This window comes from Xenopus tropicalis, chromosome 8 (assembly GCF_000004195.4).
Source record: "Xenopus tropicalis strain Nigerian chromosome 8, UCB_Xtro_10.0, whole genome shotgun sequence".
Classification (NCBI taxonomy): domain Eukaryota; kingdom Metazoa; phylum Chordata; class Amphibia; order Anura; family Pipidae; genus Xenopus; species Xenopus tropicalis.
Genome location: NC_030684.2, coordinates 1,988,058 through 2,006,920, shown reverse-complemented (window position 1 = coordinate 2,006,920; position 18,863 = coordinate 1,988,058). Strand labels below are relative to the sequence as shown.

Here is an 18,863-nt window from a genome sequence, read left to right as displayed (position 1 = left end):
TTTGCTCTCATAGATATCCCTGAAAGCCCAACTTGAACGCCATTTAGGGTGAGAATTGGGGGGGACTGAGCATTTGATCTCCTAGATACCCCTGAAAGCCCAACCTGATGGTCATTTAGGGTGAGAATTGGGGAGATTGTCCATTTTCTCTCCTAGATACTCCTGGAAGCTGAACCTGATGGCTATTTAGGGTGAGAATTGGGGAGATTGTCCATTTGCTCTCCTAGATACCCCTGGAAGCCCAACCTGATGGTTATTTAGGGTGAGAATTGGAGAGATTGTCCATTTGCTCTCCTAGATACCCCTGAAAGCCCAACTTGAAGGCCATTTAAGGTGAGAATTGGGGAGATTGCCCATTTGCTCTCCTACATACCCCTGAAAGTCCAACTTCAAGGCAATTTAAGGTGAGAATTGGGGAGATTGTCCATTTGCTCTCCTAGATACCCCTGAAAGGCCAACTTGAAGGCCATATAGGATGAGAATTGGGGAGATTGTCCATTTTCTCTCATAGATACCCCTGAAAGCTCAACTTGAACGCCATTTAGGGTGAGAATTGGGGGGACTGAGCATTTGATCTCCTAGATACCCCTGAAAGCCCAACCTGATGGTCATTTAGGGTGAGAATTGGGGAGATTGTCCATTTTCTCTCCTAGATACTCCTGGAAGCTGAACCTGATGGCTATTTAGGGTGAGAATTGGGGAGACTGTCCATTTTCTCTCCAAGATATTCCTGAAAGCCCAACTTGAAGGCCAGTTATTATGAGAATTGGGGAGACTGTCCATTTTCTCTCCTAGATACTACTGAAAGTCCAACTTGAAGGGCATTTAGGGTAAGAATTGGGGAGACTTTTGATTTCCTCTACTAGATACTCCTGAAAGCCCAACTTGAAGACCATTTAGGGTGAGAATTGGGGAGATTGTCCATTTGCTCTCCTAGATACCCCTGAAAGTCTAAATTGAAGACCATTTAGGGTGAGAATTGGGGAGATTGTCCATTTGCTCTCTTAGATACCCCTGAAAGCCCAACTTAAAGGCCATTTAGGGTAGGAATTCGGGAGACTGTCCATTTCATCTACTAGATACTCCTGAAAGCCCAACTTGAAGGCCATTTAGAGTGAGAATCACGGAGATTGTCTATTTGCTTTCCTAGATACACCTGAATCCCAACTTGAAGGCCAATTAAGGTGAGAATTGGGGAGATTGTCTATTTGTTCTCCTATCTACCGGAATCCCAACTTGAAGGCCATTTAGGGTGAGAATTCGGGAGACTGTCCATTTCCTCTATTAGATACTCCTGAAAGCCCAACTTGAAGGCCATTTAGGGTGAGAATCGGGGAGATTGTCTATTTGCTTTCCTAGATACCCCTGAAAGGCTAAATTGAAGACCATTTAGGGTGAGAATTAGGGAGATTGTACATTTGTTCTCCTAGATACCCCTTAAAACCCAACTTGAACGCCATTTAGGGTGAGAATTAGGGAGATTGTCCATTTGTTATCCTAGATACCCCGGAAAACCCAACTTGAATGCCACTTAGGGTTAGAATTGGGGTGACTCTTCATTTGCTTTCCTAGATACATTTGAAATCCCAACTTGAAGGCCAATAAGGGTGAGAATTTGGGAGACTGTCCATTTGCTCTGCTAGATACCCCTGAATGCCCAACTTGAAAGTCATTTATGGTGAGAATTTGGGAGCCCATTAGTCCAAGAAGGGCATTTATTTTAAAAGTATGAATCTAATAGAACCCGCTCAGTCCCTACTGTATTCCAGGAGGAACCCTCGCTGTTGGGTATTGGGCAATGGGCGGCCCGGTTCTTTAAGGTAAAAATCTCTGATCCAGGAACAAGGAAAACTTCTACATAAATATCTGGTTTTTCCAGAGCCTCGGCTGTGCCTCGTGGTCACGGTATCAGGAGATCCATGAGTTACACCGGGGTGGGGTTTAATGAGGGGTGAGTCAGCTAATGATTGGCTGTAGGGTGATTGGGCGCATTGTTACCCAGCTCTTCCAGTATGGGCGGAAATTACGCACCTCATTAGCACCCCAGGTATTCATGGGAGCCCACGTGCTTGGATTATTGGGGTGTGGATTTACTGAAAGGACTTAATTCCATTGGGGGGGAGTCGAGACTGTAGGATTAGTGGCAGTCTGGAAGCAGCTCATTGGTTGACCTAAATATTTGGGGATCTATATCGGGGAGTAACGTGAAGTGAGAACATTTGTTCTAGTGTGATCCAGTTATGACTCTTACTGGCACCCCTGGGGTTCTGCCCAAGTCCTTTCCCAGCATCACTGGTTCCTGATACAACTACCACTAGTGTGCGACTGCAATTAGGCCCTTAGATTGTAAGCTCACTGGGGCAGGGGCTGATGGGAATGGGATAGGGACCTTAGAGTGTAAGCTCACTGGGGCAGGGACTGATGGGAATGGGATAGGGACCTTAGATTGTAAGCTCACTGGGGCAGGGGCTGATGGGAATGGGATAGGGACCTTAGATTGTAAGCTCACTGGGGCAGGGACTGATGGGAATGGGATAGGGACCTTAGAGTGTAAGCTCACTGGGGCAGGGACTGATGGGAATGGGATAGGGACCTTAGAGTGTAAGCTCACTGGGGCAGGGGCTGATGGGAATGGGATAGGGACCTTAGATTGTAAGCTCACTGGGGCAGGGACTGATGGGAATGGGATAGGGACCTTAGATTGTAAGCTCACTGGGGCAGGGGCTGATGGGAATGGGATAGGGACCTTAGAGTGTAAGCTCACTGGGGCAGGGACTGATGGGAATGGGATAGGGACCTTAGATTGTAAGCTCACTGGGGCAGGGACTGATGGGAATGGGATAGGGACCTTAGATTGTAAGCTCACTGGGGCAGGGACTGATGGGAATGGGATAGGGACCTTAGATTGTAAGCTCACTGGGGCAGGGACTGATGGGAATGGGATAGGGACCTTAGAGTGTAAGCTCACTGGGGCAGGGACTGATGGGAATGGGATAGGGCCCTTAGATTGTAAGCTCAGTGGGGCAGGGACTGATGGGAATGGGATAGGGACCTTAGATTGTAAGCTCACTGGGGCAGGGACTGATGGGAATGGGATAGGGACCTTAGATTGTAAGCTCACTGGGGCAGGGGCTGATGGGAATGGGATAGGGACCTTAGATTGTAAGCTTCACTGTCATGCTAGAGAGATGCCAGGGTAGAGAGATGCCAGGGTAGAGAGGTGCCAGGGTAGAGAGATGGCAGGGTAGAGAGGTGCCAGGGTAGAGAGATGCCAGGATAGAAAGATGCCAGGCTGGAGAGATGCCAGGGTAGAGAGATGCCAGGCTGGAGAGATGCCAGGGTAGAGAGATGCCAGGCTGGAGAGATGCCAGGGTAGAGAGATGCCAGGGTAGAGAGATGCCAGGCTGGAGAGATGCCAGGGTAGAGAGATGCCAGGCTGGAGAGATGCCAGGGTAGAGAGATGCCAGGCTGGAGAGATGCCAGGGTAGAGAGATGCCAGGCTGGAGAGATGCCAGGGTAGAGAGATGCCAGGGTAGAGAGATGCCAGGGTAGAGAGGTGCCAGGGTAGAGAGATGCCAGGGTAGAGAGATGCCAGGGTAGAGAGATGCCAGGGTAGAGAGGTGCCAGGGTAGAGAGATTCCAGGGTGGAGAGGTGTCAGGGTAGAGAGATGCCAGGGTAGAAAGATGCCAGGGTAGAGAGATTCCAGGGTAGAGAGATTCCAGGGTAGAGAGGTGTCAGGGTAGAGAGATGCCAGGGTAGAGAGATGCCAGGGTAGAGAGATGCCAGGGTAGAGAGGTGTCAGGGTAGAGAGATGCCAGGGTAGAAAGATGCCAGGGTAGAGAGATGCCAGGCTGGAGAGATGCCAGGGTAGAGAGATGCCAGGGTAGAGAGATGCCAGGGTAGAGAGGTGTCAGGGTAGAGAGATGCCAGGGTAGAGAGATGCCAGGGTAGAGAGATGCCAGGGTAGAGAGATGCCAGGGTAGAGAGGTGCCAGGGTAGAGAGATTCCAGGGTAGAGAGGTGTCAGGGTAGAGAGATGCCAGGGTAGAAAGATGCCAGGGTAGAGAGATGCCAGGCTGGAGAGATGCCAGGGTAGAGAGATGCCAGGGTAGAGAGATGCCAGGGTAGAGAGATGCCAGGGTAGAGAGATGCCAGGCTGGAGAGATGCCAGGGTAGAGAGATGCCAGGGTAGAAAGATGCCAGGGTAGAGAGATGCAGGCTGGAGAGATGCCAGGGTAGAGAGATGCCAGGGTAGAGAGATGCCAGGCTGGAGAGATGCCAGGGTAGAGAGGTGCCAGGGTAGAGAGATGCCAGGGTGGAGAGATGCCAGGGTAGAGAGGTGCCAGGGTAGAGAGATGCCAGGGTAGAGAGGTGCCAGGGTAGAGAGGTGCCAGGGTAGAGAGATGCCAGGGTAGAGAGGTGCCAGGGTAGAGAGATGCCAGGCTGGAGAGATGCCAGTGTAGAGAGGTGCCAGGGTAGAGAGATGCCAGGGTAGAGAGGTGCCAGGGTAGAGAGGTGCCAGGGTAGAGAGATGCCAGGGTAGAGAGATGCCAGGCTGGAGAGATACCAGGGTAGAGAGGTGCCAGGGTAGAGAGGTGCCAGGGTAGAGAGATGCCAGGGTAGAGAGATGCCAGGCTGGAGAGATGCCAGGGTAGAGAGGTGCCAGGGTAGAGAGATGCCAGGCTGGAGAGATGCCAGGGTAGAGAGGTGACAGGGTAGAGAGGTGCCAGGGTAGAGAGATGCCAGGGTAGAGAGATGCCAGGCTGGAGAGGTGCCAGGGTAGAGAGGTGCCAGGGTAGAGAGATGCCAGGGTAGAGAGGTGCCAGGGTAGAGAGATGCCAGGCTGGAGAGATGCCAGGGTAGAGAGGTGCCAGGGTAGAGAGATGCCAGGCTGGAGAGATGCCAGGGTAGAGAGGTGCCAGGGTAGAGAGGTGCCAGGGTAGAGAGATGCCAGGGTAGAGAGATGCCAGGCTGGAGAGGTGCCAGGGTAGAGAGGTGCCAGGGTAGAGAGATGCCAGGGTAGAGAGGTGCCAGGGTAGAGAGATGCCAGGGTAGAGAGGTGCCAGGGTAGAGAGATGCCAGGGTAGAGAGATGCCAGGCTGGAGAGATGCCAGGGTAGAGAGGTGCCAGGGTAGAGAGATGCCAGGGTAGAGAGGTGCCAGGGTAGAGAGATGCCAGGGTAGAGAGATGCCAGGCTGGAGAGATGCCAGGGTAGAGAGGTGCCAGGGTAGAGAGATGCCAGGCTGGAGAGATGCCAGGGTAGAGAGGTGCCAGGGTAGAGAGATGCCAGGCTGGAGAGATGCCAGGGTAGAGAGGTGCCAGGGTAGAGAGGTGCCAGGGTAGAGAGGTGCCAGGGTAGAGAGGTGCCAGGGTAGAGAGGTGCCAGGCTGGAGAGATGCCAGGGTAGAGAGGTGCCAGGGTAGAGAGGTGCCAGGGTAGAGAGATGCCAGGCTGGAGAGATGCCAGGGTAGAGAGGTGCCAGGGTAGAGAGGTGCCAGGGTAGAGAGGTGCCAGGGTAGAGAGATGCCAGGGTAGAGAGATGCCAGGGTAGAGAGATGCCAGGGTAGAGAGGAGCACCAGCCACACACACAGCATTGTGGGTAACCCCTCCCCCCAAACCAATGAGACCAACAACTCAAATCACCATGGATCCGACTCATATTTATTTAGCATTACTCAGGGTGGGGCTAGGGGTGGGGTCAGTAGCGGGTGAGGGAGGGGTGCTCTTGCCCCAGTGGGACAGGGGGGGCTGTGGGGTATCAGGGTCGCTGGGGTGGTTCTTCCTCTATTGTCCATTCAGGGAAGGAAGATGCAGAGATTTCCAGTTTGTGACTCCAGTATCCAAGGCAACGGGGGAGATTCTTGGAATTTGGGAAGCAGAAAAGAGAAAAGTAAAATAATGTTAAAGGGAAAGTAAAACCCATTGACAATCCCATTAATTCCCCAGATACATTGAGCAGAATCTGACAGCGCCGGCAGCTGTATTAGAGGTATAGGTAATAGGTATTAGGGTTAGGGGGTATTAGGGTTAGGGTATTGGGGTTAGGGTATTGGGGTTAGGGTATTGGGGTTAGGGTATTGGGGTTAGGGTATTGGGGTTAGGGTATTAGGGTTAGGGTATTAGGGTTAGGGTATTAGGGTTAGGGGGTATTGGGGTTAGGGTATTGGGGTTAGGGTATTAGGGTTAGGGTATTAGGGTTAGGGTATTGGGGTTAGGGTATTAGGGTTAGGGGGTATTGGGGTTAGGGTATTGGGGTTAGGGGGTATTGGGGTTAGGGTATTGGGGTTAGGGTATTGGGGTTAGGGTATTGGGGTTAGGGTATTAGGGTTAGGGTATTAGGGTTAGGGTATTGGGGTTAGGGTATTAGGGTTAGGGGGTATTGGGGTTAGGGTATTGGGGTTAGGGTATTGGGGTTAGGGTATTGGGGTTAGGGTATTAGGGTTAGGGTATTAGGGTTAGGGTATTGGGGTTAGGGTATTAGGGTTAGGGGGTATTGGGGTTAGGGTATTGGGGTTAGGGTATTGGGGTTAGGGTATTGGGGTTAGGGTATTAGGGTTAGGGTATTAGGGTTAGGGTATTGGGGTTAGGGTATTGGGGGTTAGGGTATTGGGGTTAGGGTATTAGGGTTAGGGTATTAGGGTTAGGGTATTGGGGTTAGGGTATTGGGGTTAGGGTATTGGGGTTAGGGTATTGGGGTTAGGGTATTGGGGTTAGGGTATTAGGGTTAGGGTATTAGGGTTAGGGTATTAGGGTTAGGGTATTGGGGTTAGGGTATTAGGGTTAGGGTATTGGGGTTAGGGTATTGGGGTTAGGGTATTGGGGTTAGGGTATTAGGGTTAGGGTATTAGGGTTAGGGTATTGGGGTTAGGGTATTGGGGTTAGGGTATTGGGGTTAGGGTATTGGGGTTAGGGTATTAGGGTTAGGGTATTGGGGTTAGGGTATTAGGGTTAGGGTATTAGGGTTAGGGTATTGGGGTTAGGGTATTGGGGTTAGGGTATTAGGGTTAGGGTATCAGGGTTAGGGTATCAGGCTTAGTGTATTAGGGTTAGGGTATTAGGGTTAGGGTATAAGGTTAGGGTATTAGGTTAGGGTATTAGGTTAGGGTATTAGGTTAGGGTATTAGGGTTAGGGTATTAGGGTTAGGGTATTAGGGTTAGGGTATTAGGTTAGGGTATTAGGGTTAGGGTATTAGGGTTAGGGTATTAGGGTTAGGGTATTAGGGTTAGGTTATTAGGTTAGGGTATTAGGGTTAGGGGGTATTAGGGTTATGGTATTAGGGTTAGTGTATTAAGGTTAGGGTATTAGGGTTAGGGGGTATTAGGGTTAGGGGGTATTAGGGTTAGGGTATCAGGGTTAGGGTATCAGGGTTAGGGTATTAGGTTAGGGTATTAGGGTTAGGGTATGAAGGTTAGGGTATTAGGGTTAGGGTATAAGGTTAGGGTATTAGGGTTAGGGTATTAGGTTAGGGTATTAGGGTTAGGGTATTAGGGTTAGGGTATAAGGTTAGGGTATTAGGGTTAGGGGGTATTAGGGTTAGGGTATTAGGGTATTAGGGTTAGGGTATTAGGGTATTAGGGTATAAGGTTAGGGTATTAGGGTTAGGGTATTAGGGTTAGGGGGTATTAGGGTTAGGGGGTATTAGGGTTAGGGTTAGGGTATAGGGTATTAGGCTTAGGGTATTAGGGTTAGGGTATTAGGGTTAGGGTATTAGGGTTAGGGTATGAAGGTTAGGGTATTAGGGTTAGGGTTAGGGTTAGGGTATTAGGGTTAGGGTATTATTAGGGTATATTAGGGTTAGGGTATTAGGGTATTATTAGGGTTAGGGTATAAGGTTAGGGTATTAGGGTTAGGGTATTATTAGGGTTAGGGTTAGGGTATTATTAGGGTTAGGGTATTAGGGTTAGGGTATTAGGTATTAGGGTTAGGGTATTAGGGTTAGGGTATTAGGTTAGGGTATTAGGGTTAGGGTATTAGGGTTAGGGTATTAGGGTTAGGGTATAAGGTTAGGGTATTAGGGTTAGGGGGTATTAGGGTATAAGGTTAGGGTATTAGGGTTAGGGTATTAGGGTATTAGGGTATAAGGTTAGGGTATTAGGGTTAGGGTATTAGGGTTAGGGGGTATTAGGGTTAGGGGGTATTAGGGTTAGGGTATAAGGTTAGGGTATTAGGGTTAGGGTATTAGGGTATTAGGGTATAAGGTTAGGGTATTAGGGTTAGGGTATTAGGGTTAGGGGGTATTAGGGTTAGGGGGTATTAGGGTTAGGGTAGATTTCATGCTATGGGGGGGTATTGTAGCAGACTTACCTGTTATCCTGGCCATGGGGTTGCTTAGCAACGGGTGCCTATTTTGCAGCAGAGCCGGCGGGCAGAACGTTCTGCTTATAGGACTCTGGGTCGTCTATGTTCCCCCCGGGGTTGTACTGCCCCACCACATAGTGACGCCCCTTTCCATCCGTGGCCACTCCCACTCCAACCTCCTTCGACTCCTTCCAGATAACCTGAGTGAAGTGCCCTGGGGGGGGGGGAGAATGCAGTATTAAAGGGGAACTAACCCTTCATTTCCATGTAAAGCGGAATAGAATGATACAGACACTGCCATTGGCCAGGGATTCTCTATGCGCAGAACTGTCTTATATAAAGCAGAAATAAATGGGGGTCTGAGTGGGCGTGGTCAAGGGGGGAGCGCCCAAAAGGAGGCGTGGCCTATTTTATTTTATTTTTTTAAACTCTGATCACAATTCTTTCAGATGGGTAAGAGCCCCCCCCCCCCCACATGGACCAGCGCATACATTTTGTTACCCCCCCATTCCATAACATAGAGTAACAAGTACCTGTACCGGGGACATACCCCGGGCTCCCGAAATTGTACTTCTTAATCTCACTGTACCAGGAATCCACTGTGTGATCCGCTGAATCAAAGGGAAAGCAAAAGTCACTATTAGATCTGTGTATTAGTCACTGCTAATATCCTTATCATTTACAGTAGGGGGTACATTATCCCTTATAATACATGAGTGATACTCAGAGTTCCCTGTATAACTCAGCCTGCAGCCTTGTGCCTTTATATGGGGGGCACAGAGCCCCTCAGTGACTGCTAATATCCTTATCATTTACAGTAGGGGGTACATTATCCCTTATAATACATGAGTGATACTCAGAGTTCCCTGTATAACTCAGCCTGCAGCCTTGTGCCTTTATATGGGGGGCACAGAACCCCTCAGTGACTGCTAATATCCTTATCATTTACAGTAGGGGGTACATTATCCCTTATAATACATGAGTGATACTCAGAGTTCCCTGTATAACTCAGCCTGCAGCCTTGTGCCTTTATATGGGGGGCACAGAACCCCTCAGTGACTGCTAATATCCTTATCATTTACAGTAGGGGGTACATTATCCCTTATAATACATGAGTGATACTCAGAGTTCCCTGTATAACTCAGCCTGCAGCCTTGTGCCTTTATATGGGGGGCACAGAACCCCTCAGTGACTGCTAATATCCTTATCATGTACAGCAGGGGGTACACTATACCATACATGAGCAGCTGTAGGTTTAAGAGGTAGTTGTTACCTGTCGGCTCCTTGCCAGTTCTCTCGTAGATATTCTCCCCAATAGATCCTTCAGCTGCGGCGCTGTGCTGCGAGGTGCCCAGTTTGGCCAGTTGGTCGGCCCATTCCTGGGCGGATTGGCAGAGCTGGCGGCTGAGTTGGAGGGGCGGGGCTCCGTGCATTTCCCGGTATTTATTATGTGCCTGTAGGAATTCCGACTCAAACGATTTCTTGTCCATCCTAAAGGGAAAAGATCAGAATGTGAAGGAAATCTGCCCCCACTTATTCCATTAATACCCCCCTCACCCTATATGTAAATGCCCGGGGCAGCTGGCGCCTATGCCATAGCTATGGGTGGGCACCCATAGGGATCAGACCCCCGCACTGTAGGGGGCAGTCTCTCACCTGTTGCCCCCAGCTGCTGTACAATGCGGTGCAGTCACTCCCTCCCGGGCTGATTTTATAGGGTCCCAGATCTGCCCCCAGGGGCCCCAGTAACCCCGCCCACTACTGTTTGATTTGGGAGTGACAGCCGAGCATCAGGGAAATGCCCCACACGGTCTGCCCCGGGGGCACTTGGCACACTTAGTGCTTCTGGGATTTCTCTGGAACCAACAAACGGCTCAAAACACCATGTGACTGGGTCACCGGATCTGCTCCCAGAATCCCTGAATTCAACTGTAAGAAGTCACTCAGCAACTGATCAAACCTGCCCCCCCTCCTTCCCCCCCTCTGACCTCCCTGCTGGGGGTCATACAGTGTCCCACTCGGGGGGCAAAATTACCAACGGGTGAAATAGTTTGTTTCTTTTTTGTGTACTTCCTGCTCCTGGGCTGCTCTCTTTCCCATGGTCAGGCAGGAACCCCCCCCTGGGTAAGTGAATCCAATCTCCCCCCAGTACTTACCCAGGTACAGAGCTCTGATTCTCTGTACTTCCTGCTCCTGGGCTGCTCTCTTTCCCATGGTCAGACAGGAACCTCCCCCTGGGTAAGTGAATCCAATCTCCCCCCAGTACTTACCCAGGTACAGAGCTCTGATTCTCTGTACTTCCTGCTCCTGGGCTGCTCTCTTTCCCATGGTCACAATGAAACCTCGCCCCTGGGTATGTGAATCCAATCTCCCCCCAGTACTTACCCAGGTACAGAGCTCTGATTCTCTGTACTTCCTGCTCCTGGGCTGCTCTCTTTCCCATGGTCAGGCAGGAACCCCCCCTGGGTATGTGAATCCAATCTCCCCCCAGTACTTACCCAGGTACAGAGCTCTGATTCTCTGTACTTCCTGCTCCTGGGCTGCTCTCTTTCCCATGGTCAGGCAGGAACCTCCCCCCCTGGGTAAGTGAATCCAATCTCCCCCCAGTACTTACCCAGGTACAGAGCTCTGATTCTCTGTACTTCCTGCTCCTGGGCTGCTCTCTTTCCCATGGTCAGGCAGGAACCTCCCCCTGGATAAGTGAATCCAATCTCCCCCAGTACTTACCCAGGTACAGAGCTCTGATTCTCTGTACTTCCTGCTCCTGGGCTGCTCTCTTTCCCATGGTCAGGCAGGAACCCCCCCTGGGTAAGTGAATCCAATCTCCCCCCAGTACTTACCCAGGTACAGAGCTCTGATTCTCTGTACTTCCTGCTCCTGGGCTGCTCTCTTTCCCATGGTCAGACAGGAACCTCCCCCCTGGGTAAGTGAATCCAATCTCCCCCTAGTACTTGCCCCCTGAGTTGCTCCATCTCTAGGGAAAAGTGCTGATTCTGAGCCTAGTGAGCCCAGTAGGAGATGAGTGGGTACCAGAAATATAGAGAGGGGGTGCAGGGGCAGCATAAGGGTCCATTACAGGTGGGCACCCCATACACTCCAATTCCCTTGAACCCCCCAACCTTGGGTTTATCTGGGGGTACAAGCAGTGGGTTCCTCCCCTAAAGGAGACAAGGGACCCCCAGGACTTGGAATCTATGATGCATTCAGGTTCTGAGTTTCACTGTGGGACAATTCCAGCCAATGAGTTACCCCCTCTGGTCAAATGAAGAACTGCACCTTGGCCCAATCAGATTTCCTGCCAGTGGTTCTGATTTCTCTGTGGGTTCTGCTTCACCAAAGGGTTAAAAGTTGCCTGTATACCAGGATTGGATCAGTAGAATCAAGGCCCTAGGTTGGCACCCTCCGGACCCTATGCAGAACCGGACCCCATGGGCACAGCATAGTATCACGGTACCTACATCCGTCTGCCAACCAGGCCCATAATGAAGCGGCTGGATCCTTGTGTGCCATACTCTGCCTGCCCTATGCTGCCTGTGTGTGCCATACTCTGCCTGACCTACCTGGCTTGTGTGTGCCATACTCTGCCTGCCCTATGCTGCCTGTGTGTGCCATACTCTGCCTGACCTACCCGGCTTGTGTGTGCCATACTCTGCCTGCCCTATGCTGCCTGTGTGTGCCATACTCTGCCTGACCTACCCGGCTTGTGTGTGCCATACTCTGCCTGCCCTATGCTGCCTGTGTGTGCCATACTCTGCCTGCCCTACCCTGCTTGTGTGTGCCATACTCTACCTGCCCTATGCTGCCTGTGTGTGCCATACTCTGCCTTCCCTACCATGCCTGTGTGTGCCATACTCTACCTGCCCTATGCTGCCTGTGTGTGCCATACTCTGCCTTCCCTACCATGCCTGTGTGTGCCATACTCTGCCTGCCCTACCCTGCTTGTGTGTGCCATACTCTACCTGCCCTATGCTACCTGTGTGTGCCATACTCTGCCTGCCCTATGCTGCCTGTGTGTGCTCCATACTCTGCCTGCCCTATGCTGCCTGTGTGTGCCATACTCTGCCTTCCCTATGCTGCCTGTGTGTGCCACACTCTGCCTGCCCTACCCTGCTTGTGTGTGCCATACTCTACCTGCCCTATGCTACCTGTGTGTGCCATACTCTGCCTGCCCTATGCTGCCTGTGTGTGCTCCATACTCTGCCTGCCCTATGCCACCTGTGTGTGCAATACTCTACCTGCCCTACACTACTTGTGTGTGTCATACTCTGCCTGCCCTATGCTGCCTATGTGTGCCATACTCTGCCTTCCCTACCGTGCCTGTGTGTGTCATACTCTGTCTGCCCTATGCTGCCTGTGTGTTCCATACTCTGCCTGCCCTACCCTGCTTGTGTGTGCCATACTCTGGCTTTCCTACCGTGCCTGTGTGTGCCATACTCTGCCTGCCCAATGCTGCCTGTGTGTGTGCCATACTCTGCCTGCCCTATGCTGCCTGTGTGTGTGCCATACTCTGCCTGCCCTATGCCGCCTGTGTGTGCAATACTCTACCTGCCCTACACTACTTGTGTGTGTCATACTCTGCCTGCCCTATGCTGCCTATGTGTGCCATACTCTGCCTTCCCTACCGTGCCTGTGTGTGCCATACTCTGTCTGCCCTATGCTGCCTGTGTGTTCCATACGCTGCCTGCCCTACCCTGCTTGTGTGTGCCATACTCTGGCTTTCCTACCGTGCCTGTGTGTGCCATACTCTGCCTGCCCTATGCTGCCTATGTGTGTGCCATACTCTGCCTGCCCTATGCTGCCTGTGTGTGCCATACTCTGCCTTCCCTACCGTGCCTGTGTGTGCCATACTCTGTCTGCCCTATGCTGCCTGTGTGTGCCATACTCTGCCTGCCCTACCCTGCCTGTGTGTGCAATACTCTGGCTTTCCTACCGTGCCTTTGTGTGCCATACTCTGCCTGCCCTATGCTGCCTGTGTGTGTGCCATACTCTGCCTGCCCTATGCTGCCTGTGTGTGCCATACTCTGCCTGCCCTATGCTGCCTGTGTGTGTGCCATACTCTGCCTGCCCTACCCTGCTTATGTGTGCCATACTCTGGCTTTCCAATCGTGCCTGTGTGTGCCATACTCTGCCTGCCCTATGCTGCCAGTGTGTGCCATACTCTGCCTGCCCTACCCTGTCTGTGTGTGCCATACTCTGCCTGCCCAATGCTGCCTGTATGTGCAATACTCTGCCTTCCCTACCGGGGCTGTGTGTGCAATATTCTGCCTGCCCTATGCTGCCTGTGTGTGCCATACTCTGCCTGCCCTATGCTGCCTGTGTGTGCCATACTCTGCCTTCCCTACCATGTCTGTGTGTGCCATACTCTGCCTGCCCTATGCTGCCTGTGTGTTCCATACTCTGCCTGCCCTATGCTGCCTGTGTGTGCCATACTCTGCTTGCCCTATGCTGCCTGTGTGTGCAATACTCTGCCTTCCCTACCCTGCTTGTGTGTGCCATACTCTGCCTGCCCTACCCTGTTTGTGTGTTCCATACTCTGCCTGCCCTATGCTGCCTGTGTGTGCCATACTTTGCCTGCCCTATCCTGCCTGTGTGTGCCTTACTCTGCCTGCCCTATGCTGCCTGTGTGTGCCATACTCTGCCTGCCCTATGCTGCCTGAGTGTGTCATACTCTGCCTTCCCTACCCTGCCTGTGTGTGCCATACTCTGCCTGCCCTATGCTTCCTCTGTGTGCCATACTCTGCCTTCCCTACCGTGCCTGTGTGTGCTATACTCTGCCTGCCCTATTCTGCCTGTATGTGCCATACTTTGCCTGCCCTATGCTGCCTGTGTGTGCCATACTCTGCCTTCCCTACCCTGCCTGTGTGCCATATTCTGCCTGCCCTATGCTGCATGTGTGTGCCATACTCTGCCTGCCCTATGCTGCCTGTGTGTGCTATACTCTGCCTGCCCTATGCTGCCTGTGTGTGCCATACTCTGCCTTCCCTATGCTGCCTGTGTGTGCCATACTCTGCCTTCCCTACCGTGGCCGTGTGTGCAATACTCTGCCTGCCCTATCCTGCTTGTGTGTGCCATACTCTGCCTGCCCTATGCTGCCTGTGTGTGCGCCATACTCTGACTACCCTGTGCTGCCTGTCTGTGCGCCATACTCTGCCTGCCCTGTGCTGCCTGTCTGTGCGCCATACTCTGCCTGCCCAGTGCTGCCTGTCTGTGCGCCATACTCTGCCTGCCCTATGCTGCCTGTGTGTGCCATACTCTGCCTGCCCTACCCTGTTTGTGTGTTCCATACTCTGCCTGCCTCATGCTGCCTGTGTGTTCCATATTTTGCCTGCCCTATGCTGCCTTTGTGTGCTTTAATCTGCCTGCCCTATGCTGCCTGTGTGTGCCATACTTTGCCTGCCCTATGCTGCCTGTGTGTGCCATACTCTGCCTTCCCTATCGTGCCTGTGTGTGCCATACTCTGCCTGCCCTATGCTTCCTGTGTGTGCCATACTCTGCCTTCTTTACCGTGCCTGTGTGTGTCATACTCTGCCTGTCCTATGCTGCCTGTGTGTGCCATACTCTGCCTGTCCTATGCTGCCTGTGTGTGCCATACTCTGCCTGTCATATGCTGCCTGTGTGTGCCATACTCTGCCTGCCCTATGCTTCCTGTGTGTGCCATACTCTGCCTGCCCTATGCTTCCTCTGTGTGCCATACTCTGCCTTCCCTACCGTGCCTGTGTGTGCTATACTCTGCCTGCCCTATTCTGCCTGTATGTGCCATACTTTGCCTGCCCTATGCTGCCTGTGTGTGCCATACTCTGCCTTCCCTACCCTGCCTGTGTGCCATATTCTGCCTGCCCTATGCTGCATGTGTGTGCCATACTCTGCCTGCCCTATGCTGCCTGTGTGTGCTATACTCTGCCTGCCCTATGCTGCCTGTGTGTGCCATACTCTGCCTTCCCTATGTTGCCTGTGTGTGCCATACTCTGCCTTCCCTACCATGGCCGTGTGTGCAATACTCTGCCTGCCCTACCCTGCTTGTGTGTGCCATACTCTGCCTGCCCTATGCTGCCTGTGTGTGCGCCATACTCTGACTACCCTGTGCTGCCTGTCTGTGCGCCATACTCTGCCTGCCCTGTGCTGCCTGTCTGTGCGCCATACTCTGCCTGCCCTGTGCTGCCTGTCTGTGCGCCATACTCTGCCTGCCCTATGCTGCCTGTGTGTGCCATACTCTGCCTGCCCTACCCTGTTTGTGTGTTCCATACTCTGCCTGCCTCATGCTGCCTCTGTGTTCCATATTTTGCCTGCCCTATGCTGCCTGTGTGTGCTTTAATCTGCCTGCCCTATGCTGCCTGTGTGTGCCATACTTTGCCTGCCCTATGCTGCCTGTGTGTGCCATACTCTGCCTTCTCTATCGTGCCTGTGTGTGCAATACTCTGCCTTCCCTACCCTGCTTGTGTGTGCCATACTCTGCCTGCCCTACCCTGTTTGTGTGTTCCATACTCTGCCTGCCCTATGCTGCCTGTGTGTGCCATACTTTGCCTGCCCTATCCTGCCTGTGTGTGCCTTAATCTGCCTGCCCTATGCTGCCTGTGTGTGCCATACTCTGCCTTCCCTATGCTGCCTGTGTGTGCCATACTCTGCCTTCCCTACCGTGGCCGTGTGTGCAATACTCTGCCTGCCCTACCCTGCTTGTGTGTGCCATACTCTGCCTGCCCTATGCTGCCTGTGTGTGCGCCATACTCTGACTACCCTGTGCTGCCTGTCTGTGCGCCATACTCTGCCTGCCCTGTGCTGCCTGTCTGTGCGCCATACTCTGCCTGCCCAGTGCTGCCTGTCTGTGCGCCATACTCTGCCTGCCCTATGCTGCCTGTGTGTGCCATACTCTGCCTGCCCTACCCTGTTTGTGTGTTCCATACTCTGCCTGCCTCATGCTGCCTGTGTGTTCCATATTTTGCCTGCCCTATGCTGCCTGTGTGTGCTTTAATCTGCCTGCCCTATGCTGCCTGTGTGTGCCATACTTTGCCTGCCCTATGCTGCCTGTGTGTGCCATACTCTGCCTTCCCTATCGTGCCTGTGTGTGCCATACTCTGCCTGCCCTATGCTTCCTGTGTGTGCCATACTCTGCCTACTTTACCGTGCCTGTGTGTGTCATACTCTGCCTGTCCTATGCTGCCTGTGTGTGCCATACTCTGCCTGTCCTATGCTGCCTGTGTGTGCCATACTCTGCCTGTCATATGCTGCCTGTGTGTGCCATACTCTGCCTGCCCTATGCTTCCTGTGTGTGCCATACTCTGCCTGCCCTATGCTTCCTCTGTGTGCCATACTCTGCCTTCCCTACCGTGCCTGTGTGTGCTATACTCTGCCTGCCCTATTCTGCCTGTATGTGCCATACTTTGCCTGCCCTATGCTGCCTGTGTGTGCCATACTCTGCCTTCCCTACCCTGCCTGTGTGCCATATTCTGCCTGCCCTATGCTGCATGTGTGTGCCATACTCTGCCTGCCCTATGCTGCCTGTGTGTGCTATACTGTGCCTGCCCTATGCTGCCTGTGTGTGCCATACTCTGCCTTCCCTATGCTGCCTGTGTGTGCCATACTCTGCCTTCCCTACCGTGGCCGTGTGTGCAATACTCTGCCTGCCCTACCCTGCTTGTGTGTGCCATACTCTGCCTGCCCTATGCTGCCTGTGTGTGCGCCATACTCTGACTACCCTGTGCTGCCTGTCTGTGCGCCATACTCTGCCTGCCCTGTGCTGCCTGTCTGTGCGCCATACTCTGCCTGCCCTGTGCTGCCTGTCTGTGCGCCATACTCTGCCTGCCCTATGCTGCCTGTGTGTGCCATACTCTGCCTGCCCTACCCTGTTTGTGTGTTCCATACTCTGCCTGCCTCATGCTGCCTGTGTGTTCCATATTTTGCCTGCCCTATGCTGCCTGTGTGTGCTTTAATCTGCCTGCCCTATGCTGCCTGTGTGTGCCATACTTTGCCTGCCCTATGCTGCCTGTGTGTGCCATACTCTGCCTTCCCTATCGTGCCTGTGTGTGCCATACTCTGCCTGCCCTATGCTTCCTGTGTGTGCCATACTCTGCCTTCTTTACCGTGCCTGTGTGTGTCATACTCTGCCTGTCCTATGCTGCCTGTGTGTGCCATACTCTGCTTGTCCTATGCTGCCTGTGTGTGCCATACTCTGCCTGCCCTATGCTTCCTGTGTGTGCCATACTCTGCCTTCCCTACCGTGCCTGTATGTGCTATACTCTGCCTGCCCTATGCTGTCTGTGTGTGCCATACTCTGCCTGCCCTATGCTGCCTGTGTGTTCCATACCATGCCTGCCCAACCCTGCCTGTGTGTATGGCACTCACAGGCAGCATAGGGCAGGCAGAGTATGGCACACATAGGAAGCATAGGGCAGGCAGAGTATAGCGCACACACAGGCAGCATAGGGCAGGGAGAGTATGGCACACACACAGGCAGCATAGGGCAGGCAGAGAAGAGCGCACACACTGGCAGCATAGGGCAGGCAGAGTATGGCACACACACAGGCAGCATAGGGCAGGCACAGTATGGCCCATACAGGCAGCATAGGGCAGGAAGAGTATGGCACACACAAAGGCAGCATAGGGCAGGCAAAGTATGGCACATACAGGCAGCATAGGGCTGGCAGAGTATGGCACACACACAGGCAGCATAGGGCAGGCAGAGTATGGCACACACAGGCAGCATAGGGCAGGCAGAGTATGGCACACAAAGGCAGCATAGGGCAGGCACACAATGGCAAATACAGGCAGCATAGGGAAGGCACAGTATGGCAAACACACAGGCAGCATAGGGCAGGCAGAGTATGGCGCACACAGGCAGCATAGGGCAGGCATAGTATGGAACACACAGGCAGCATAGGGCAGGCAGAGTATAGTGCACAGACAGGCAGCATAGGGCAGGCAGAGTATGGCACACACACAGGCAGCATAGGGCAGGCACACTATGGCAAATACAGGCAGCATAGGGAAGGCACAGTATGGCACACACACAGGCAGCATAAGGCAGGCAGAGTATGGCACACACAGGCAGCATAGCGCAGGCAGAGTATGGCACACACAGGCAGCATAGGGCAGGCAGAGTATAGCACACATACAGGCAGCATAGGGCAGGCAGAGTATTGCACACACATGCAGCATAGGGCAGGCAGAATATGGCACACAGGCAGGGTAGGGAAGGCAGAGTATGGCACACACAGGCAGCATAGGGCAGGCAGAGTATGGCACACAAAGGCAGCATAGGGCAGGCAAAGTATGGCACACACAGGCAGCATAGGGAAGGCAGAGTATAGTGCACAGACAGGCAGCATAGGGCAGGCAGAGTATGGCACACACAGGCAGCATAGGGCAGGCAGAGTATAGCACACATACAGGCAGCATAGGGCAGGCAGAGTATGGCACACACATGCAGCATAGGGCAGGCAGAGTATGGCACACAGGCAGGGTAGGGAAGGCAGAGTATGGCACACACAGGCAGCATAGGGCAGGCAGAGTATGGCACACACAGGCAGCATAGGGCAGGCAGAGTATGGCACACACAGGCAGCATAGGGCA

The 18,863-nt window shown here is 52.8% G+C and overlaps 1 protein-coding gene across 1 annotated transcript; it reads right to left on the bottom strand.

The window, feature by feature from the left end:
* Positions 1-5,643: 5,643 nt before the first annotated feature.
* Positions 5,644-10,026, bottom strand: LOC116406669 (Golgi-associated plant pathogenesis-related protein 1-like). Its single transcript, XM_031891251.1, has 5 exons — positions 9,957-10,026; positions 9,574-9,791; positions 8,834-8,911; positions 8,307-8,514; positions 5,644-5,861 (listed from the first exon to the last, which is right to left on the bottom strand). The coding sequence occupies exons 2-4, from the start codon at positions 9,788-9,790 to the stop codon at positions 8,345-8,347; spliced, it is 465 nt and encodes a 154-aa protein (XP_031747111.1). The 5' UTR covers position 9,791; positions 9,957-10,026; the 3' UTR covers positions 5,644-5,861; positions 8,307-8,344.
* Between the last annotated feature and the right edge of the window lie 8,837 nt (positions 10,027-18,863).

What these genes read in the sequence shown, in the direction of transcription:
- LOC116406669 (XM_031891251.1), bottom strand. Translation starts at nt 9,790, where the DNA reads ATGGACAAGAAATCGTTTGAGTCGGAATTCCTACAGGCACATAATAAA. An exon ending in AACTGGCAAGGAGCCGACAG is followed by an intron (nt 8,912 to 9,573) that starts GTAACAACTACC and finishes CCTTTGATTCAG; the next exon opens with CGGATCACACAGTGGATTCC. An exon ending in GGGGTATGTCCCCGGTACAG is followed by an intron (nt 8,515 to 8,833) that starts GTACTTGTTACT and finishes CCCCCCCCCCAG; the next exon opens with GGCACTTCACTCAGGTTATC.